Below are 24,014 nucleotides of genomic sequence, written 5' to 3' on the forward strand. Positions count from 1 at the left end.
CAAACAGTTTCAGGAAACGTGTAAGCTTTATGACACCACAACCCACTTTCACATTTCTATTTATTGTTTATATTTCGGGTGATGTGTGTAATAGATCCTTCTGTAAATCCAGCTATGTCCAGCTATTGCACTGGGGATGCCAAACTCAGAAGAAATACACTAAAAAAAACTAAACATGGGGCTGCAGATAAAGACTTCTGCTCAGTCAGTAGTAATTCTAATCCTCGCTTTTCAACTACTTCTTTTGCAGACCTCTTTTTATAATACTTCGATAGATAGACCATTGGAGAGACCTTCCAGGTGAGTCTTAATTGATAATGTTGCTTTACTTCCTTTAGTTCCATTTTTGTTCTAAATGCATATTGAGTATGATCTGTCCCTGATTTCAACTTTTGTTGCTGCTTATATGAAATTCTGCACATTTTGTAAACACTGTGATATTTCATTCTAATAGTAAACTTTGCCTATTCATTGATTTGGACTGTACAGGAGAAACCTTTAGAGTAAATTTTCATTTGTTTGGTTGTAGAATTGGTTTATCTGATCAGTGCAAGGTATGGTTTGCCGTTTGAAAATGGGGAAATTGTTTAACGTAAGCTTGCAGAATTAGATGTGCATTTTTATTGTTTCTGAATGGAAGAAATATTATTTGTTGAACTTGTGAACATTATCCAGATTTTAAAAGCAAAGAAACAATTTTATTTGTTAAGTAATGTGGGATATGGGCTATTCTTACTTTCTTCTTTGGAAATAAAGGCAAGGCAGTTTCCTCTAAGGAGTATGACTTTGATTGTCTCTGGATTCTCTACCAGAGAGTTTCAATGTATACGTATATGATTATAAAAGCTTTATCTTACCTTCGTCGTGGACAGCTCTTGTAAAATTCTTAAAAACCATTCCATGGTTGCAAATAACCTTTCGTGAGCTTTACCAAATCTTGGCAGACTCAGTGTCTGAGGTATAGTGCTAGAGACTCTGGTTACAGGTGTAACCAGCAAAGATTCTCTTAATTTTTCTCTTTGATGAACTTTGAAAAAAACTTTATAACTTTCATGGGATTCTACACTCTCACAAGCTTCCATCCTTCACACCTTGAATGACTGATAATTACATGAAAACAGTTCTTTTTTTACTTTGCTAAACAAAACTGTTGATTGTTCTTATCTTTGTTTTATGATTGAGCTGACCTTATATCTGAACGTTCTTTGACTTGCTAATCATCATTCACATGAATGAAAACTAAAACAAATTTGCCGACAAACTTTGCTAAAGATCACTAATATCATGATGCTTTCTCAAATTGATCAAATACAGCATTGTAAAATTTACAGCTACCATAGAAATCTACAAGCTATTTATAAGTAAAAGAAAACAAAACATTTAATTAGAGATGGTAGGAACTGCCAATGCTGGAGAATCTGAGTTAACAAGGTGTAGAGCTGGATTGACACAACGGGCCAGGCAGCATCAGAGGAGCAGGAAAGCTGACATTTTGGGTCTGGACCCTTCTTCAGGAAAGGAGGGTCCAAACCCGACACGTCAGCTTTCTTACTCCTCTGATGCTGCCTGGCCTCCTGTGCTTATATAGCTGTACACCTTGTTATATGAAACATCTAATTATATGTGATTAAACTGAATCCTAGCCCTTCGTATAACTCTGTATATCATCGAGTTTCTTGCTGCCTGGATCAATATTACAGATAGTAGTAAAAGGAAAATGCTGCAAATGCTGGAATTATGAACTAAAAACAGAAAGAGCTGAACAAATTCAGGAGGTATGGCAGCATCTTTGGAGAAAGAAAGAGTTAATGTTTTGAGTCCAATTTTTCTGATATAGTCTGAGATTTAGTTTTGACTTCCAAAGTTATTTTTTCCACATCTCATAACAGATTATATTTATCAAATATCAACCAAAGCTCTAAAGAGGGGTTGTGTTGGATTCTTTTAACTCTTGTTTCTTTCTCCACAGATGATGTTAGACCTGATGATTCTTTCCAACAACTTCTGTTTTTATTACAGAATGTGGCATTCGTTTGGGCAATGAACCCTTAACCTTATTTACAGACAATATTGTGCTAAAGTCAAATAGATAATTGTGATTGAACTTTTAATTAATTTATCAGTGAGTACAAGCAGTTTAATAATCCCTAAGGATAACCATCATGGCTCCCAAGAATTCTGTCCCTTTTAATTCACCTCTTGCTTTCACTGCACACTGTCAATGTTCATTTACTTTATTTTATTTGCAACAAAGTGCTGATTGTAATTACTTTTGACAGGGAAACCATGGAGAAGTTTGTTTTTTCACAGTTTATCATTATTTCTGAATGGATGTCTATGTTTAGACACCATAGAAATTGATACAAAGTTTTAAAAGGACAGTTTATATGTTTCAGCTTTAAAATGGTTGCTGGTTTAATGCAGTTACTCCAGGAACTTGTTAGTATTTCGTACCTTTGTGGATTGTCCCAACTGCTATTATTCATTGCTTGTCTCTGAGACTGAAATATACTCATTACTTAGATTGCTGCTGGCTTTTATGGCCAGAAAATTAACTGTCTTCACTTTGAGAATTTGAAATACAGCAGGTTTAATTCTTGGAAACAAACAGCATTACAGGTACAGAGATAGTAGGAACTGCAGATGCTGGAGAATCTGAGATAACAAGGTGTAGAGCTAGAGGAACACAGCAGGACAAACAGCATCAGAGGAACAGGAAGGCTGATGTTTCGGGCCTAGACCCTTTGTCTAGGTCCAAAACGACAGCCTTCTTGCTCCTCTGATGCTGCTTGGCCTTCTGTGTCATCCAGCTCTACATGTTATTATGTCTTATAGCAGTACAGGTACTACTGCTAGAAATTTATCACAAGTAAAATTTGTTTTGTTGCCTTCATTGAAAGTAGATACATCTTTTTGTCCAATCCAACTGTATCTCCCTAATATTCACAAACTCCTTCACAATTCCAGTCAGGATTTTTCAGTCTTTCTAGCCTCACTTTGCATCTGATCACAGAACCAAAGACATGTAAAAGCAGGGACGAATAGCATGCAGGCACTAGGATGCCACCTTATTGCTAGGGCAAAGTAATGCTAACCCCAAAGCCTTTCCTTGCTGTCACTAAATAGCGTTACATTTTCATCTGCCTCAAATGTTTATTTCCTTTATCCTTAAAAGATGTGCAGCTGTCTATCATAATCTTTGGTAAAGCAATGTAGACCTATATGAAAATAAAAAAAAAACCTCTCACCGTTTTTTTAAACTGTCTCCCCACCAGACAAAATATTTCTTCCTGATTCATTTGATCAAAACCTTCATTATTTAATAGTTTCCATTTAATCTGTCCTTTTAGTTTTCTCTGCTTCAGTGAAAATAGCCGCAGCATTTTAAGCCTATCCTCGGAACTGTGATGTAGCATCGATGATATCTTTCTGATCAACCCTGAATTCTCCTTTCCAGACACTGCTTACAACCCAGCTCTGTGGAGCACATGTTTTGTCTCAAGCCCTACTTTATCTGCTAGGTGGCTTTATGTCACATACCTGTTCTAATGAGACCCCTATGAAATGTACCAAGATGCTTTAAATAAACGATAGAAATACAAGATGCTGATGTATTTGATTGTTCAATAATTTGAACCACTAGGGGTCACATTTCATCTATTCTTCAGGCTCTTTCCATTTGAGTTTATTTTTTAAATTTAACCCTTTCAGAGTTGTTATTACGCATGTCTGGACCAGGTGGGACTTGAGTCCTGACCTCCTGGCCCAGGGGTAAGAATTCTACCACGGTGCGACAGGAGGGCCATAAATTGCCAGTCCTCAGAATTGAATGCCACCCTCCCAACACTGAGTGTGAAGATTTGGTGGACATTAATTGGATGGGAGGGGGGCAGTGTGAGGACCCTGCCAATTTCAAACCACAACCCAATCAGGTCAGGGGGAGGCACACTGGCAGAAGCCCTTCCTGCATGAATGCCAATTCAGGCCTTTCAACAGGTAACTAATATTCACTCAAGGATCTCATCCTACAACTGCTAATTATTGAATTAGTGATGGACAACAAAGCCACAACAAAAATACATCTAAAATGCAAATCCTGCATACACTGTCCCCCTGCACTCCTCTCACCCTTTGTCCATCTTGGGCAGCACTTTCCCATTTGGAAATAAAATAGGAGTAATGAGCATGTTGGATGGAGTCATATCCAGTAATGCCTGGGGCATTATCTTGACCAACCAGGCATTTTTCTGCTCATTAGCAATGCCAGTGAGATGTTGCATGAATTAACTTGGCAAATGATACGACAAGCAAACAGGATGTTCTTGTCACTGCCTCAACCTCCCAGGCTCTGAGGGTGTCATACAATATTTGAAGGCCACTTGCTGCATAATATGCCTACAAATCCAACCATGGGACCTAAGGACAATCATACTTCCAGGTTTTTTTCATATTCTTATTCCTTTTGTAGGATGTGGGTGTTGCTGGCTGGTCAGCATCTCTTGCCCATCCCCGTTTGCCCATGAGAAGGTGGCCAGGAGCTGCCTTCTTGAATCACTGCAGTCCACCTGCTGTAGGTTGACCCACAATGCCACAAGGGAGAGAATCCCTGGATTTTGATCCAGCAACATTGAAGGAACAGCAAAATATTTCCAAATCAGGATAGTGAGTGGATTGGGAAACTCAAAGGTGATGACATTCCCAATTACATGCTGCCCTTGTCCTTCAAGATGGAAGTGGTCGTGGGTTTGGAAGGTGCTGTCTGAGGATCTTTGATAAATTTCTGCGGGTGCATCTTGTGGATAGTACACACTGCTGCTACTGAGCATCGGTGGTGGAGGGAGTGAATATTTGTGGGTGCAGTGCCAATCAGGCAGGCTGCTTTGTCCTGGATGGTGTCAAGCTTCTTGAGTGTTGTTGGGGCTGTATTCACCCAGACAAGTGGGGAGTATTCCATCACACTCCTGACTTGTACCTTGTGGATGGTAGACAGGCTTTCAGGAGATAGGAGGTGAGTTATTTGCTGTAGTATTCCTAGCTTCTGATCTTCTCTTGTAGCCACTGTATTTATGTGGTGAGTCCAGTTGAGATTCTGATCAACAATAAGAACCACAATGTTGATAGTGTGAGATACAGTGATGGTAACACAGTTGAATATCAAGGGACGGTGATTAGGTTGTCTCTTATTGGTGATGGTCATCACCTGGCATTTTTGTGGCGTGAATGTAATTTGCCACTTGTCAGCCCAAGCCTGGATATTGTCCAGATCTTGTTACATGTGAACGTGGGCTGCTTCAGTATCTGAGGTGCTGAACATTATGCAATCATTGGTGAACATCTCCATTTCTGACCTTATGATCAATGGAAGGTCATTGATGGAGCAGTTGAAGATGGTTGGGCCTACCCTGAGGAACTCCTGCAAAGATGTCCTAGAGTTGAGATGACTGACCTCCAACGACCACGACCATCTTCCTGTGTGCCAGGTATGATTCTTACCACCAGAGAGTTTGCCCCTGATATCCATTGATTCCAGTTTTTCTCGGGCTCCTTGATGCTATACTCGCTCACATACAGCCTTGATATCAAGGTCTGTCACTCTCACCTCACTCTGGAATTCAGCTCTTTCATCCATGTTGGAACCAGGGCTGTAATGAGGTCAGGAGCTAAGTGGCCCTGGCAGAACCCAAACTGGGCATCACTGAGCAGGTTACTGCTGAGCAGGTGCTACTGGATAGCACTGTCGATGGCACCTTCCATCACTTTACTGATGATCAAGAGGAGACTGATGGGGTGGTAATTGGCCTGGTTGGATTTGTCCTACTTTTTATGTATAGGACATACCTGGACAATTTTACACATTGTTGGGTGGACTCCTGTGCTATAACTACACAGGAGCAGCAAGTTCTGGAGCATAAATCATCAGTACAATTGCCAGAATGTTGTCAGGGCTCATACCCTCTGCAGTATCCAGTGTCTCCAACATTTTCTTGATATCACGTGGAGTGAATCGAATTGGCTGAAGACTGGTAAGACTGACCACAGGAGGAAGCTGAAGTGGATCACCACTCAGCACTTCTAGCTAAAGATTCCTGCGAAATCTTCAGCCTTATCTTTTGCACTGATGTGCTAGGCTCTTCCATCATTGAGGATGGGGATATTTACGGAGCCTCCTCCTCCAGTGAGTTGCTTAATCGTCCATCACCATTCACGACTGGACGTGGCAGGACTGTGGAGCTTAGATCTGATCTGCTGGTTGTGGGATCACTTAGCTCAGTCTATCACTTGCTACTTTTGCTTTTGGCTTGCAAGTATCCTGTTTGGTGGCTTCACCAGGTTGACACCTCATCTTCTGGTATGCCTGATGCTGCTCCTGGCATGCCTTCCTGCACTCTTGATTGAGCCAGGGCTGATCTCCTGGCTTGATAGTAATGGTTGAGTGGCGGATATGCTAGGCCATGAGGTTACAGATTGTGTTGGAGTACAATTCTGCTGCTGTTGATGGCCCACACCGCCTCATGGATGCCCAGTCTTGAGTTGCTAGATCTGTGTGAAGTCTGTCCCAGTTAGCACGGTGATAGTGCCACACAACACGACGGAGGTTGTTCTCAATGTGAAGGTGGGACGTCGTCCCCATAAGAACAGTGCAATGGTCACTCTTACCAATACTGTCATGGACAGATACATCTGCAGCTGGCAGATTGTTAACGCTGCAGTCTAGAATGTTTTTCCCTCTTATTGGTTCCCTCACCACCTGCCGCAGACCTAGTCTAGCCGCTATGTCCTTGAGGACCTGACCAGCTTGATCGGTAGTACTGCTGCCAAGCCACTCTTGGTGGTGGACATTGAAATCCCCCACCCAGAGTACTTTCTGTGTCCTTGCCATCCTCAGTGTCTCCTGTAAGAGTTGTTCAACCTGAGGGAGGATGGTATGTGGTGATCAGCTGGGGGTTTCCTTGCCCATGTTTAACCCAAAGCCATCAGACTTCACCAGGTCCAGAGTCAATGTTAAGGACTCCCAGAGCAACTCTCTCCCAACTGTATACCACCATCCCACCACCTCTGCTGGGTCTATCTGCCAGTGGAACAGGACATATCCAAGGAAAATGATGGTGGTATCTGGCACATTGTGAGGTACGTTCTGTGAGAATGACTATGTCAGGCAGTTGCTTGACTAGTCTGTGAGACAGCTGTCCCAATTTTGGCACCGGTCCCTAGATGTTAGCGAGGAGGAGTTTGCATGGTCGACAGGACTGTTTTAGTAAATAAAGTGTGAAGCTGGATGAACACAGCAGGCCAAGCAGCATCTCAGGAGCACAAAAGCGGACGTTTCGGGCCTAGACCCTTCATCAGAGATGGGGATGGAGTGAGGGTTCTGGAATAAATAGGGAGAGAGGGGGAGGTGGACCAAAGATGGAGAGAAAAGAAGATAGGTGGAGAGGAGAGTATAGGTGGGGAGGTAGGGAGGGGATAGGTCAGTCCAGGGAAGATGGACAGGTCAAGGAGGTGGGATGAGGTTAGTAGGTAGGAGATGGAGGTGCGGCTTGAGGTGGGAGGAAGGGATGGGTGAGAGGAAGAATAGGTTAGGGAGGCAGAGACAGGCTGGGCTGGTTTTGGGATGCAGTGGGGGGAAGGGACGAACTGGGCTGGTTTTGGGATGCGATGGGGGAAGGGGAGATTTTGAAGCTGGTGAAATCCACATTGATTCCATTGGGCTGCAGGGTTCCCAAGCGGAATATGAGTTGCTGTTCCTGCAACCTTCGGGTGGCATCATTGTGGCACTGCAGGAGGCCCACGATGGACATATCATCTAAAGAATGGGAGGGGGAGTTGAAATGGTTCGCGACTGGGAGGTGCAGTTGTTTATTGCAAACCAAGCGGAGGTGTTCTGCAAAGCGGTCCCCAAGCCTCCGCTTGGTTTCCCCGATGTAGAGGAGGCCACACCGGGTACAATGGATGCAGTATACCACATTGGCAGATGTGCAGGTGAACCTCTGCTTAATATGGAAAGTCATCTTGGGGCCTGGGATAGGGGTGAGGGAGGAGGTGTGGGGGCAAGTGTAGCACTTCCTGCGGTTGCAGGGGAAGGTGCCGGGTGTGGTGGGGTTGGAGGGCAGTGTGGAGCAAACAAGGGAGTCACGGAGAGAGTGGTCTCTCCAGAAAGCAGACAAGGGTGGGGATGGAAAAATGTCTTGGGTGGTGGGGTCGGATTGTAGATGGCGGAAGCGTCGGAGGATGATGAGTTGTATCCGGAGGTTGGTGGGGTGGTGTGTGAGAACGAGGAGGATCCTCTTTGGGCGGTTGTGGCGGGGGTGGGGTGTGAGGGATGTGTTGCGGGAAATGCAGGAGACGCGGTCAAGGGCGTTCTCGACCACTGTTGGGGGAAAGTTGCGGTCCTTGAAGAACTTGGACATCTGGGATGTGCGGGAGTGGAATGCCTCATCCTGGGAGCAGATGCGGCGGAGGCGGAGGAATTGGGAATAGGGGATGGAATTTTTGCAGGAGGGTGGGTGGGAGGAGGTGTATTCTAGGTAGCTGTGGGAGTCGGTGGGCTTGAAATGGACATCAGTTACAAGCTGGTTGCCTGAGATGGAGACTGAGAGGTCCAGGAAGGTGAGGGATGTGCTGGAGATAGCCCAGGTGAACTGAAGGTTGGGGTGGAAGGTGTTGGTGAAGTGGATGAACTGTTCGAGCTCCTCTGGGGAGCAAGCGCCGATACAGTCATCAATGTAACGGAGGAAGAGGTGGGGTTTGATGACCTGTCCATCATGGGCCTCCTGCAGTGCCACAATGCTGCCACCCGAAGGTTGCAGGAACAGTAACTCATATTCCGATTGGGAACCCTGCAGCCCAATGGTATCAATGTGGACTTCACCAGCTTCAAAATCTCCCCTTCCCCCACTGCATCCCAAAACCAGCCCAGTTCGTCCCCTCTCCTCACTGCACCACACAACCAGCCCAGCTCATCCCCTCCCCCCACTGCATCCCAAAACCAGCCCAGCCTGTCTCTGCCTCCCTAACCTGTTCTTCCTCTCACCCATCCCTTCCTCCCATCTCAAGCCGCACCTCCATTTCCTACCTACTGACCTCATCCCACCTCCTTGACCTGTCTGTCTTCCCTGGACTGACTTATCCCCTCCCTACTTCCCCACCTATACTCTCCTCTCCACCTATCTTCTTTTCTCTCCATCTTCGGTCCGCCTCCCCCTCTCTCCCTAATTATTCCAGACCCCTCACCCCATCCCCGTCTCTGATGAAGGGTCTAGGCCCGAAACGTCAGCTTTTGTGCTCCTGAGATGCTGCTGGGCCTGTGTTCATCCAGCCTCACACTTTATTATCTTGGATTCCCCAGCATCTGCAGTTCGCATTATCTCAGGACTGTTTTAGTTGTTGTCTTTTCTGGTGCTTCAGTTAATGCCGGATGATGCATCTGGTTTCATTTCTTTGAAACTCTGTAGTGATTGGTGCAACTTAGTGGCTTGCTAGGCCATTTCAGAGGGCAGTTAAGAGTCAACCACATTGCTGTAGGCCTGGAGTCACATGTAGGCCAGAGCAGGTGAGGGTGGCAGATTTCCTTCCCTGACGGGGCATTAATGAACCAGATAGCTTTTCCCACTATTGACAGTGATTTCATGGCCATCAGCAGGTTCTTAATTCCAGTTTTTTTTAAATTGAATTCTAATTCCACCATTGGCTGTGGTGGGATTTGAACCTGGATTCCCAGGACATTAAATGGATCCGACGATAATATCACTGGGCCATCTCCTTTCTTTCAGGTTCTCTGAAACTACAGGCCGGGTGCTGCTAGACAGGGTGATGGAGACAAGGCCCATTCTCCCTCTGGCTGACCAGATAAGAAAGGCTATCCAATCAGACCCATGCAGACTGGGTAAAGATCACAGGCTGGGTCAGTGCTACATCCACAGGGACAGGCAGCCATGCCCCTTCAGATTCAATGATTTATAAGAAGCAAAACACTGCAGATGCCAGAAATCTAAAGTAAAAACAGAAACGTGCTGGAGAACCTCAGCAGGGCTGGCAGCATTTGTGGAGGCAGTCACTGAGACTGCTTTGACTCTTATGCAGAACCCAGTTGAACACAATGCATTCTGGAGAAGACACACTGGACTCAAAAAGTTATTGCTTTCTCTCTCTCCTCAGATGTGGTCTGACCTGCTGAGTTTCTCCAGCACTTCCTATTTTGCAGCTCAATTATCTTCTGCACTTGGCATGAGTAGGTAGCAGCATCTTTCGCTACCTTATACTCAGAGGGTCAGCATTAAATTAGAAAGCAACTGGAGACCTCTGTGAGATATCACAGACAGCACCTCATAAGTGCTTCCAGAGTGTCACTGATGCAATGTTCACCAGATCCCACCTTTTCATTTCTTGCCAGCTCAGTGTGGGCTGTCTACCGAGCCAGTGCATTCAGTTTCTCAGCCACTGCTCGCCTCCCATACCTGCTTTCAGTTGTGCCCACTTAGCTTTGAGAGCATCCGATTGCCAATCAGCAGTATTCATGAAAAAAGAGGATTCCATTCCCTTGATGCTGAACCAATTTGTGACTGTAACAGCCAGATTTTGGACATATGCGCTTGATATCCATGGTGCTGCGCCAACCAAAGCATTCACAGCTTCAACCTCCTGGACCAAAGGTAGGGAAACTACACTGTGCCACAATTGCTAAGGCCCTTGGTTTATTCAATGATAGTTGTTGGGAAACAAAAGGCTAGCCCTCTGTCACAACTGACTCAATTGGGAATCGTGCTCCAATAATCAAGCCCCACTATTCGATGAACTCTCACAAATGTGTAACTACCCAATTAAAGCACCAAGATGATCAATTTGCCTGACTGGCTGCTATTCAGAACAGAAGTAATTCACTCCAGATCTCACCATTACCAATAAATTATCAATTCTTATTAAACAAGTTGATTTTTTCGCAAATAGTTTAAGAAACCTAATGCTAATTTACTACTGTACAACTTAAACTTTAAAATCCCAAGTACACACATTCACTCACAAATAAGACAGAAAAAAACAGATGGTTTTACAGTGATTTATGAGTGGGAAAACATAGCTAGGAGAAACAAATTTTGTAGATCAAAGTCCAAACGATTAGCGTGGGCTCATTTGTTTCTCTCAGTTCTTTCGATTTTAATGGAATGGTGATGTATTATTGCCCATAGAATGATGGTTGGCCTTTGATTCAGTTGGGTGGATCTAAGTCTTTTCTTGTGTTATTTCACAACTAACTGCAGTAGTGCGCTAGAAACGAAGTGCTACTATTCCTAGTTATCAAAAATATGAAAAATTGATTGACCACCAAGTTGTCCAATTTTACCTAACTCAGATTAAAATAATTTGATGACCAGGGTTTTGTGGATATGTTTAAACTTATAAGCTAAACTCTATGCTTTTTAAAAATTCTCTCTCTCTCTCGCTCACACACATACACACACACACACACACACACACACACACACACACAAGGCAAGGCATTAATATTATAGACAGGAAGGAAAAGACAGGAAGGAAAATTTATCACGGAGACATAGTTTTTGAACCAGATCAGATCACAGATACTGATCATGAGATAACAAGGTGTAGAGCTAGATGAACACAGCAGGCCAAGCAGCATCAGAGGGACATTTCAGGTCTGGACCCTTCTTCAGAAATGGGGGAGGGGAAGGGAATTTTGAAATAAATAGAGAGGTTCATCCAGCTCTATACCTTGCTATCTCAGGTTTTCCAGCATCCTACTGAATCACTTTTGACTCCACTGCGAAGCCTCTTCTCAGGATCTTTACCTTGAAGAAGTTACCCTCCGAAATGACCTCAGTGGATTTCTCTCCCACTGCAAATCCATCTTCCATCTGTCTCCCTCCCTCTCTGTATTTATTTCAGAATCCCCATCCCCTCCCCCATTTCTGAAGAAGGATCTAGGCCCAAAACGTCAGCCTTTCTGCTCCTCTGATGCTGCTTGGCCTGCTGTGTTCATCCAGCTCCACACCTTGTTATCTCAGATTCTCCAGCATCAGCAGTTCCTACTGTCATAGATATTGATCAGTTGTTTTCTTTTGACTCCTTTCAACTCTTAGCTAACGATGTAAATAGCTCGATTTTCATTCATTGGTTGAGGGTGTACCCTTTCAGAGTCTCTGAGGATGATACTTCCCATATTCCTTTCCATAAAGGAATTTGCCAAGGAAGCACTTTATAGGAAAACAATGAGTGAAAGTGGCTGCCAGGAAATTTCTACTGTCGTAGTGTGCAGCAGAAACTCCCAGCCTGTGAAGGAGAAAGCACTTAAAGCTCTTTCTCTGTCTTGTGTAGAGAAGTAAGAGAGAATTTCTTGTTAACAGTCTTCTGGGTATTTCTGAGTGTGCTGTGCTCACAGGTCTATCACAAAATGTAGCTTAACCAATCCAAAGGCTCTCATGAGGTAGACGTTCCTTACTTAAAGACTCCTGAGGCTGGTGTCTCTGCAAAATTAGAATCTTCTCAGGCACAGAACTACCTGAACATGTACCCCATAGGTTCAAGACATGAGCATGTCCCACCCTACAGACATGAATTGGCCCCTGGCACTGTGACCATTCTCTCAGAAACATTTAAAAGACAGTTGGATAAGTGCGTGAATAAGAAATCTTTGGAGGTATATAGGCCAAGCGCAAACAGGTGGGACTAGTTTAGTTTGGCCTTATGGTCAGCATGGACTGGTTGGACCTATTTCCTTGCTGTATGGCTTTATAAATGCTGGCCTTGCCAGTGATATCCACATTCTATAAAGGAACAGTGACAAAGAAAAATCATCAATGCTCAAAGTTATATTTCTTTGAACTGGCGTTGTCTGCATAATTTAACATTATAATGTTAACTTGACTGAACGTTTCATTCACAGTAAACTGGGGAAATTCTGTTTTCCTGCACTGAGTAAGCAGGCACCATAAATGCAGTAAAATAAGTTGTGCAGTAATCCAATTAACCTGATTCAATCTGTTAGTGCCACAAGTCCTGCAAGCGACTACAGAAAGAGGCGGAAGTCTGAACCTTCAGTGAACCATCAGAGAGCACAGAGTGATCACACAATGCAGAAGGGCAGTGTTGACCTCCATGGAATGACCAGGAGGTCACTAACTAATTCTTCACCATCTTCACCATCCAGAGTTAAAGGTAAGGTGCCAAAGTACCTGCTGCCGTAAACTGCAGCCGGGAGAGACGAAGGTCTTTTCCTTCAATAAGCATAAGTTAAATATTTATGTTAAAATTTGGTGTTTCAGTAAATGAAATGCTTCTAATTGCTGTAAAACTTGGATGACAATATATGCTGTGTGAAAATAACTAGTTTGTAATGAGAATATGGCAAAGGATTCGATTTTCACCAGTCAGTCTGGAATAACCTTTGTTGTTTTAGAGTGACAATGTGTTCTCCCATCATTGGCGAAGATTCTTTTTTGTGCTTATCGGTAAGATGAAACCCAAAGTGCACTGACACCTTTTTCGATTTCACTACGACCCTTCTGCTCCTCAGCATATGCCATTGACAAGTTGAGGGCCAATGTCCTGACTTCTGGGAGCCGTGTGAAGCTGGGGTCTCACTTTGCGGTAATAATGAGAAAGTTGGTTTCTGGTCAATGAACCAATCTCAGGTTGCAACATTTTCGGACAACAATGGTGTACTAAAATGGTGAAGGGATCACATTGTCACCATGTAGGAAATGCCTGCGTAGCTCAACTCATTCTTGTTTGTCAAATATTCATTGCTAACTTTGAAAAGATCTCTCTTCAAACCCAAGAAAATAAATTGTCGGGAATATGAATTAGTCAAATGCAGTATTGTCTCCTGTGTCTTTTGGCCAAACCCTGGCATTTCCAGCAAGTATGATGCCAAAGTAGTGTGCAGTCTGCCATCCATTCTGTTCAGACAGGAGTAACAATACAAATGAATGACCCAACTTAATCAGTCCTAGGAAAAAGATAATGCTGGCATATCTTTATAATGGTTGAATGATCCTGCGTGCTTGCTGAGATTATAAGGTGCTATAAATTTCAATATTGACGCATTGGCTTTCTGAAGGTTTCTGAAAAGCTTTTTTAAAAGACCAGTTTTTGGCTGCATTAGTGTTATTTGTCAGACAAGTTATGTTATCAAAGCAATGTTGCTGATAATTCTGAATTTATTGAAGAAAATGTTGATATGCTCTAAGTTTAGAAGTGAAGAAGTTTTCCTTTAAAAAGCTGCCACTCTTACCTTATTCACTTTACTTTCTACCTAAGGTCACCTACCTATTGTTCAGCTCTTAATTATACTTTATTAATGTACAAAGCTATGGATTCATGGATAAGCTGTGAATCAATATGAATGCCCATGTAAAATAGAATGTTTGCATGAAAAAAAGTTGTATTGCTTGTTTTGAAAGTTATTTCAATTAAATAGGGGTTGGGGAGGGTGAGCTGAGAGATGGAAGAAAATCCCAATCTAAAGTGTCCATACATCTGAGGCACAAAATCCCATTAACATGAGCAAATGATATGCTTTTGTCAATCCCCCTCTTGATTTGCTTATGATGTGATATTTGAGAAAATTTGATGTGGAAACAGAGTTTTCTCGTGTTACCTGATTAGTACCTGCTCAAACATCCCCTGGACTTGTGGCAAGATAAGGAAATTGCAAAAGCTTCAAATTTCAAATCTGGAAGCTGAATTTGTTAGAACCCGTTGAAATTTCGTCTGCAGGTATCCTGACAGAATTGTAGCGATTCCTACAATTGGACATAAAATGTGATTGACATGTTTTTAAAAAGGGGGTTTAATAAGGATTTAACAGCATTTAATAATGAGATTAACCTTGACTGAATGATTGCATTTCCACCCTGATCAGATGATCATAGGTGCAAGCCCCAGTCCCGGGATTTGAGCAGAGGCCGATGGGTCACTCAATCTGAATTGATATCTGGCTTTGAATATAGATATTAAAAATTCAATGGCATTTTTTAAAAAGCAAAAAGGCTTATACTCCCAGCAGTGTTTGTGTCCACGCCAATACTGGTTAAATGGAAGCTGTGTTTATTTGTGCTAATAACAGTGACTCGACTTCAAAACTACTGTTTATCAAAAATACATTGTTGGCTGTGATGTACTTTGGACTATCAGTTATGAAAAATTACTTTATAATTTGTTTGATACAATTTAGATTAAATATGTGTTTGTAGTTTTAGGCATCATGGTGCACCCACGCACATGCTTCCAATCCCCAATCCCATTAAGTATCTAATAAAACACATTTCCCAGGCTGTATCCTCAGTGAAACACACTAAGTAACTCCTTGGCAATAACACTGGACCCAGTTACCCCTTTTCACTTCATCCTGGTAGCTGTTTTCCTGTTTTATTCAAAACCTGAATGTGAGCCCACCTTGCTAATGTGTCAAGAACACTTATCCCTGCCTGATCCCAATCCCAACAGCGCTAATCAAGAACTATGGTCACTGCAGGCAGTCCCACTGTGCAAAGTCCAGGTAAGCCTGGGGTCTTAGCCAGGGAAGTAGGGGAATCTGCTCCAAAAGCTGGGGTTCGGGGTCACGTTAAACTGGGCGGTTGACATTGGGAGAGAATTCAGCAACGACCTCAAGGGAGCTACAAATTTGTCACCTTCCCCTTTCTTGATGCCAGCCCATGCAGCTAAACTTGCTGGTCTTCCCCCATAATATGAGTATGCCCTTGTTATAGTAGTGCAGTAAGGTTCATAAATCGCCATTAATTGGCTAATCGAGGGCTCAGTAGACCCAAGGATGGGTGACCACCCGAAACTTGCCTATCTGCTCCGAACCCTGAAAATTTCTGATAGGCTGAAGGCAGGCAACTAACAGCAAGAAGCTCATCTGCTGAGTTTTATATTCCCCTCACACTGTTGCTATCCCCAGATTTAAAAGCCAGTGGTTGAGGGGCCGTAATATCCCGTCCCATGTCATAATCTAGGATAGGTGAAAAAAGAAAGACAGACTTGCAATTATATAGCACTCTTAATGACCACTGGACAATACACAGTGCCTAACTGGCAATGAAGTATTTTTGAAGTGTAGTCACTGTTGTAATGAGCCTATTTGTAACACAGCAAACTCTCCCAAACAACAGTGGGATAATTTCTGGAAAACCTGTTTTTTGTATATGATGTTGATTGAAGAGTAATGGGCAGATCATAAGAACATAAAGAAGTATGATTAGACCATGTGGTCCCTCAAGTCTGCCCCACCATTCAGCAAAATCTTGGCTGATCTGCCCTAGGCCTCAACTCCTCTTTCTTGTCAGCTCTTACAGCCCTCAACTCCTTGATATATCAAAAACCCATCAAACTCCTGTCTAAAATGTTCAATGATCTAGCTTCCATAACTTTCTGGGTAGACAATTCCAGGTATTCACTATTCTCCTTCAGCTGTCAGTTTTTATTCAGTGTCCCCTTATCCTGTAACTAAGTCCCCTTGTTCACAATTCCCCCATGAGTGGAAACATCTTCACAACACCTACCCTATCCTGTCAAATCCCCTCCCCCTCCCCTCAGAATCCTGTCTGCTTCAGTAAGATCACTCCTCAATTACTTTCATACGTTCTGTTTGTCGAAGGATTGAGAATTTGGGGCATTAGAAACATTCGCAAATACAATCTGCCAGAAACAAATTCTGCTCACTCTTGAAGAATTTCAACAAATCAATGTCTGCCATTGTTGATGACAATCTTATCGATAAGTCCCCTGTTCTCAGGAAACCAACCAGCTCCTGACCTCTAACCTGCAACCTAACATAGGGGCCTTTGATCATCCCTGCTCCAGTCATTGGAACAAACTTTCATTATCTTACAAACCTCAGTCAGTCCATGCTGCACTCAGGGGTAGAGCTCCAACTCTTTTAGTCTATCTTGCTAATTAAGATTCTTTAAGAATTGCTATGCTGGATCTCCACTGCACCCTTTCCAAAATCTCAATAACACTGACCATGTGAAAAGGCCAGCACTGGACACATGTTAACAGAAAAAGATTGCATTAATATGAAAACCATGTGGAATAGTTGCAACTGTTACAAAAGAGAGATGAAGCACAATAAAAGAGAAGTAAAGATGCAGCAAAAGCATGAAAAGGGGATGAAGATGTCGCAAAATAAGAGAAGTCCCTAACTCCCATGAAGAAGAGAGAGAAAGGTTGGGATTCCAACACAGAGTGGAACAAAGAAACTAGACAGTTGACTATCCACAGAAATTTGTTTTTCCACTTTTCTTACTGAACATATTTCAATAACTTATCCATAGAATGTACAAATCTTTATATTCTGCATGTTTCTGTTGCTGAATTGTGTTAACTTGTTTAATTTTTCGCTTTGCTTAAATATTTCAATTTTTGTGCACTGTTGAATATCTTTACTATAACCTGTCTTGGCTGATGTATTAGCACAATTGTCTGAACATCTGATTACCTTATAATGCATCAACACTAAAAAAAAATTGTTTTCAAAGAACTAATGTCACAGAAAAATTAATCCTCATTGAATAAAAATGTTAGTAATAATGTAACTGTATTAATGAATTTTACCATAAAAGTTACCACAGCATGCCTTTTGCAATGGTAGGTGTAAAGGTTCATTGACCAATGAAAGATAGATAAATGAGCAATGAAATTGCCATTCTTCTCACCTTCAATATATATAACTGATACTTAACAAATCTATCAAATCCGTAACTTTTACACAATAGTTTGAGACCTCACAAAGGCATTAAATTATGGCTGAGAGGAAATTTGGCAATGTGATTTGTTTAAACCATAGAGTTTTGAGCTTGTGGTTATAAAGCAAAGCTATAATTAAAGTAAGCATCTATTTAACCAATGCAAATTATTAACTGATGATGATATTTATTGGGCTCGAGAGCGAACGTGCATATGCTCCTGGATTGTAGCTCCTTCCTTTGGTTTTGTTCACAAGAAGTGAAACTAAAAATTTGTCCCAAGCTTAATGTTATCTAGAAAACAGCCATCAATCCTAAAGGAGCTAATTCTTCTTTAAAATATGAGCATTTTTCGATACAATGTGAAGAACTCCAAGCAAAAGTAAATATTATAATAATCTTAAGATTGGCATTTTACCAAACTTGGCTAAGTACAGTACATGATGTTCATGCACAATCCTTTTTTGCTACTCTTATTGTTTTCTGCTACTGAAATACTGCCTTTTAATGTCTGTTAATTCTGGAATTGTCTCTCTTTTAACCATGCTGCTCTATGGATCTGAAAGGTGGGGATGTTAGCAGATCATACCCACCCCTGCTTAGCTGTGTACTTCAAAACCAGAATGCTTCTCTTAAGTTAGGTCACAGTAGTCGCCATAGCCAGCCCCTGGTTATAATCACACCCAGCCCAAAAAGATCTGTCCTCTTCAAGAATGGCTGGCACCTGAACCGACAAAATGCTGAAGCTTGGAGCAGCACAGATGAAGCCACTTCACCGAAGCAGAAGTCTCGCAGTTGTGACGACCTGTTGCAAAATGACTACGTTGATGTTCAGGAGGAGCAGCCTAAGTCTGAGAGCATGGTGACATTACTTTGCGAAGAGCAGCCCAAAGGAGAATACTCCAGAGGTTGGCTTTCACCTCACGGGACTGGGAATGGGAAGCCCCATAGATCACGCATTCGCTGCAAGTCAGCACGCGGTGGCAAAGGCTTCTTGAAGTTGTACAAAAAAATGCATCATATAAACCGCAATGAATTAATCAATCCAGAAGTAATCTGTACTGTGAAATCCAGGGTGTTACAATATGAACAGGAGCAGCACAGAGATATCTTCTCGGAATGGAAAGAATTTTCCAATGAGGTGCCTCGGGACATGGTACCAACCAGAATCTCTGAATTTGAAAAACTTATCAAGTCCAAATCTATGCCCAATCTGGATAATGTGATGCTGACTGAAACTGCCTACCCTACTGCAAACAGGACAGTCCTCCCAAAACGACGGTTATCCATTGAATCCTTATTGGATGAGGAAAATCAAGGCAGGAAAGTATCTATGATGCAACAACATTGCATCTCTAAAGCTATGATGCCGATTCATATTAAAGTGACAAACGAAAACCAGCAAAGAATAGCATCAAGATTTGAAAGCTTGGAAATGGACAGTGACCATGAGGTAATGGTGTCAGATCTCAGTGACTGCATCCCAGTTGAAGGCTCATCCTTTTGTAGTGAAAGTGACTTTGACCATTACTCGTTCACCTCTTCAGAAAGTTTTTATGGCTCAGGCCACCATGCCCATCACCATAAGCATCTTCTCAGCTCCTGCAAAGGCAGGTGCCCAGCCTCTTACACAAGATTCACCACCATGCTGAAACATGAAAGGGCCAATCAAGAGAAAAAGACAGCCCCCAGGAAGCCTGAGACTGAGTCCAACCTCTCTAAGTTGGCATTCCTTGTCAGCCCCGTGCCTTTCCGGAGGAAAAAGTGCTTGCCTCCTCAAAGAAAAACTGAGAAACCAAAATCTAAATCAGTGTTTGAAGCACTGGATTCTGCACTGAAAGACATCTATGATCATATCAAAGCAGAAAAGAGGCGCGGGAGTCTACCTGATAACAGCATACTACACAGATTGATAACTGAACTGCTTCCAGATATTCCTGAACGAAACTCTTCTCTCAAGGTTCTGGGGAAAAAGCAGAGTCCACAGCCTTCCGACCGGCAAGAGGAGGAGGTTAATTTTCCTTTGTACCAGTGTGATTATGAAAAACATCCCTTTAGTGCCTCTTATCAGGACATGGACACCAACAACAACCCAGAGAATGATTGCACATACTACCAAGGTGGCATATAAACCATTACCTTCAATGTGTGTCTGGCAATTGTGTGACCATCAACCATTCATTCTTCATCCATTTTTCCATCTATATTCACATTTAAAAGGGAGAAGAAAATGTTATCTTTAGAGAACTGTAAAGTCAGGGTATATGGCCCCTTACTTAAGATTGGAGATGTGGTAGCATCTAGAGAGAGAGTCAGTGCATGTTAAAATGTTAATAATAATCAGAGACGGGGAGGGGGGGCAGCAAAATTTTTTAAAATGTGTAAGCTAAACAAAATAGTTAGACCTATTAGACGCAAACTACTTATCACAATCATTGGTTGATAGCTTATGAAATGTATAAATATTTTTAAAAAGTTTAATACAATACTTGAATTCTTCAAACAATATGATGGCTCGGTGGTTAGCACTGCTGCCTCATAGCACCAGGAACCTGGGTTCAATTCCACCCCCGGGCAACTGTCTGTGTGGAGTTTGCGTGTCTGGATGGGTTTTCTCTGGTTTCCTCTCACAGTCTAAAGATGTGCAACATAGGTGGATTGGCCGTGCTAAATAGTCTGAAGTGCTCAGGGATGTATAGGTCAGGTGCATTAGTCATAGGAAATATAGGGTTTCAGGGAAAGGGTAGGGAGGTGGGTCTGGTTGGGATGATCTTCAGATGGCTGGTGTGGACTTATTAATTGAATGGCCTATTTCCACACGGTAAGGATTCTGTGATTTAAAAAACTGATATATATCTATATATGCTGTATGAAATAAGTAATACTAATGAAGAAAATAACCAGAATGAGTTTCACAAACTAACCAATTCTACAAATTTCATGTTATTGTTCACTCTCAGGCCACTTTAAGATGATCATGCCTATTTGCCCAATTAGGTTAATATAAGAGTTTTATTTTCAGTGCAGTCATTAATACTGTACCTGAAAAATTGATGATGGGAAAAGCATAAAATGTACAAATAATTTATATTTGTACTTCCAGTTTTTTTAAAAGATGAAATTTACCATAAGTTTTATTATTGATTAAAAATAGTAAGTGGTTTTTTTAATAAATTGTAGAAATTTGTGTGGAGGGATAACCATTCAGGCCATTATACTTCTGTCAGAAATAGCCCTTCCAACAAGAAACAACTTCTGAAATCCTATTTGCTACTCTCCACCACCAAACACTTTCAATTGCTCAGACTCTGTTGTCAGCAGCTAAATAGACTTTTAGTTTGAACTCTACTTGCAGACTCCTGACCTTGCTGTGACAGTTCAGAAGACGCCCTTCAGCCCATCAAGCCTGTACCACTAAAGTGACATTAAATCTACACCAGTTTCAGCTTCCAGCGCTAGGCCCATAGCCTTGAACTCAGCCAAGAACTTTTTAAAGATTGTGACGTGACCCATCTCAACTACCCTCCCAGGCAGTGTATTCCAGACTGCCACCACAGTCTGGGTGAAAATACTTCTCCTTGAATCCCCACTAAACCTTCTGCCTTCCACTTTGAAATGATGCCCCCTTCTTATTGTCCTTTTGACTTAAGGGGAATAGCTGCTTTTAATTTAGTCCATTGAGCGGTGTGCCAACATTGCATCTGAAAATTACAGACAAGTATCTTTTTACTATTAAATATTGCTTTCAATTCTCGTCTGTCTTCACAATCTGGGTCTGCTTGAAATATTCCAGTCCACACAGTATTTAAACTGACAGTAGCTGCACCAGCCTAAAATGAACTAGGAATTCAGCTCTGCAGGGGGGTACCTGATCATACCCAGGTACGCTCGATGCACTTGGAAGCTTTCACTTTAAGCAGAGGACACAATGTATCAATTTTTAATTGGTCTTTTGTCAGTTGTTCAGTCTGGAAACATGCTGACATATTTTATTTAAAATTTTTTAAAAATCTAGATTTTGGAAGAGTTCCCAATTATATTAAAAGAAGTGATGAGACCATCCATCCATAACCTTCATATTGTTAAATTGTTAAAGCTAAAATATAATTAAATCAAGGATAATAATAGCTCAGGTACGGCGTGTATCAAACTAGAGGCAGGGGGTGAATTAATCTGAGCTAGTCTAAATATGTCCTACTTTACCAGTCATTTTTAAGTATGTTTCTCATTTGAATTCATGGATACCAAATGGCATATAGACTTTTAACAACTAAATGATTTTTTTTTCCTGCTTGGTCTTAATTCGTGTCATCACAGAACAAATTGTTTACAAATGAAATGGGACTGAATATGTGCAGTTTGAAAAGCAAAACATTAATGCACAATACAGAGCAGAAATCCAGGACCGCCAATGCTATTATCTATCAGGGAGGTGATGGCCTAGTGGTACTGTTGCTTAGAGGAACTGTTCATCCAGAAACCTGGGGAATCTGGGTTTAAATCCCACCATGGCAGATGGTAGAATTTGATTTCAATAAAGAATCTGGAATTAGGGTCTAATGATGACCATTAATCTATTGTTGATTGTCAGGTAAAACCCATCTGGTTTACGATTGTCCTTTAGAAGAGGAACACTGTCATCCTTACCCGGTCTGGTCTACATGTGATTCCTGAACCTCAACAATGCGATGGGCTCTTAACTGCCCCCTAGGCACTGAGGGACGGGCAATAAATTCTGGCTCAGCCAGAATTTGTTCCATGCACAAATAAAAAAAATTATTTCCATTTTAATAAATAATCTGACCATGCATGTAGTGACCCTTCCTCATTAGTTGTCCCAGTCGTTGTGCTGTTTCTGAGCCCAGGGAAACTGATTTCAACACGAATTGTTTTTGTGGAATATATTAAGTTCATTTAAAACATGGTGAGTTAGGAAAAAAAATTGAAGAATGTGATTGCTTCGCCATCGTCTCTATGGATGCCTGCTCTGTGAGGCAAGGCACTGAGCTATATATTACCAGGAGATCCAGAGGGCGAGAGGGAAGGTGGAAAGAAAGAACAGCCAGGATTTAAGAGTTCCTGAGGGACGTTTCATGGCACAGAGAGGTAAGGTGACAGAGGGGTTTGGGTAGGAAGTTTTGCAGACAGAGCTAAGACAGTAGCATTCCACACTTTCCATGATGGAGATTCACCAGGGAATAGTGGATAGCTAATAACAGCATTCTAAAAGACCGTTTGCAACAATTGCATAAATGACTCAGTTTTAGAAAATCCACAGATGATGGACCAATCACTCTTTGCAATTTAAGGAAAACCTCAAAATTCCTACAAACACCTAACCTGGGATGATGTCAGTCTGCTGCTGCTACAATCGGTAAAACTTCACCAATACAGTGATGCTGCCCCTGAAATTCACTACTTCCCTTTCCTGATTGGCTGGCTCTTGTTCCAGTTGATTCCGTCATTTTCTTAGTATGTGCTCTGTATCAACCAAACTGCTGCTTCTGTTAGGCCAGGCCCGATGTAAGCGATATGGCTTAGCTGCGTACAAATCAGAACAGACTGTAAGGTACGTAGTGCTCCTGAACTCCTATGGCTGTTGCCTCTGGGTGTAACAAGTTACTAAATTGCTATATGTTAAACTCAGAATAGCTGTGTGCAATGTGACGTAATTCTGTAATAGATCTTCATGTCGATGGGGCCTTACCTATTTATGAACTGTTGACTAAAGATGCAATAAACAGTGAGTACTAAATAGCAATGAGTTGCCGATAAAAGCTAGTGAAATCATCATGCCTTAAATAAATGATTACTAACTATGGGATAGAAATTTAGGAATAAAGTGTTGCATATTGTCAGGTATTTTTAGCTTCCAGATAGTATAAGGTTTTTGAATGACAGTTAACAAGCAAACGTACAAGCTGCTTTTATTCTATCTCTTGAATACATGTTTATTGATTTCTTTTTAAAAAACACACTTATAACTTTTTGAGTTCTGATACTGGTGACTGTTTCAGAGATCAGTCCCTGAAATAAAATGATGGAGCATGTGCAGGCAGGAATTTAACCAGACATTCCACTCTATGAATACTGCAGCCAGTCTGGAGTGCTCGAAATAATGCGAAATAAGCTAACCAAGGACAGTTATAAGGGTCAGCAGTGCCAATATGCAGCATCTCATACAGTTTCCCAACAATTCTGGAACATTTTGTTTCAAATCAGAGGGTGGAGTTGCCTACTGTGCCTTAATCTATTTTGAGTTTACTGAGGAGCCTTAGCTGTATTCCAGTATTCCACAGCCTCCAACTC

General features: G+C 42.0%; 1 protein-coding gene across 4 annotated transcripts in view; it reads left to right on the forward strand.

The window, feature by feature from the left end:
- sorbs2b (sorbin and SH3 domain containing 2b) overlaps nucleotides 1-24,014 on the forward strand; it is a 493,304-nt gene that overhangs the window by 409,522 nt on the left and 59,768 nt on the right. For 3 of the 4 annotated variants that reach the window (XM_048526962.2, XM_048526965.2, XM_048526964.2), the window contains 3 exons: nucleotides 251-300; nucleotides 13,001-13,170; nucleotides 18,272-19,825. In XM_048526962.2, coding sequence (XP_048382919.1) covers nucleotides 251-300; nucleotides 13,001-13,170; nucleotides 18,272-19,825 — 1,774 coding nt within the window. The remainder of the gene's footprint in view (nucleotides 1-250; nucleotides 301-13,000; nucleotides 13,171-18,271; nucleotides 19,826-24,014) is intronic. The other variant, XM_048526963.2, reaches the window with a different exon arrangement.

Source organism: Stegostoma tigrinum, chromosome 3 (genome assembly GCF_030684315.1).
Source record: "Stegostoma tigrinum isolate sSteTig4 chromosome 3, sSteTig4.hap1, whole genome shotgun sequence".
NCBI lineage: Eukaryota > Metazoa > Chordata > Chondrichthyes > Orectolobiformes > Stegostomatidae > Stegostoma > Stegostoma tigrinum.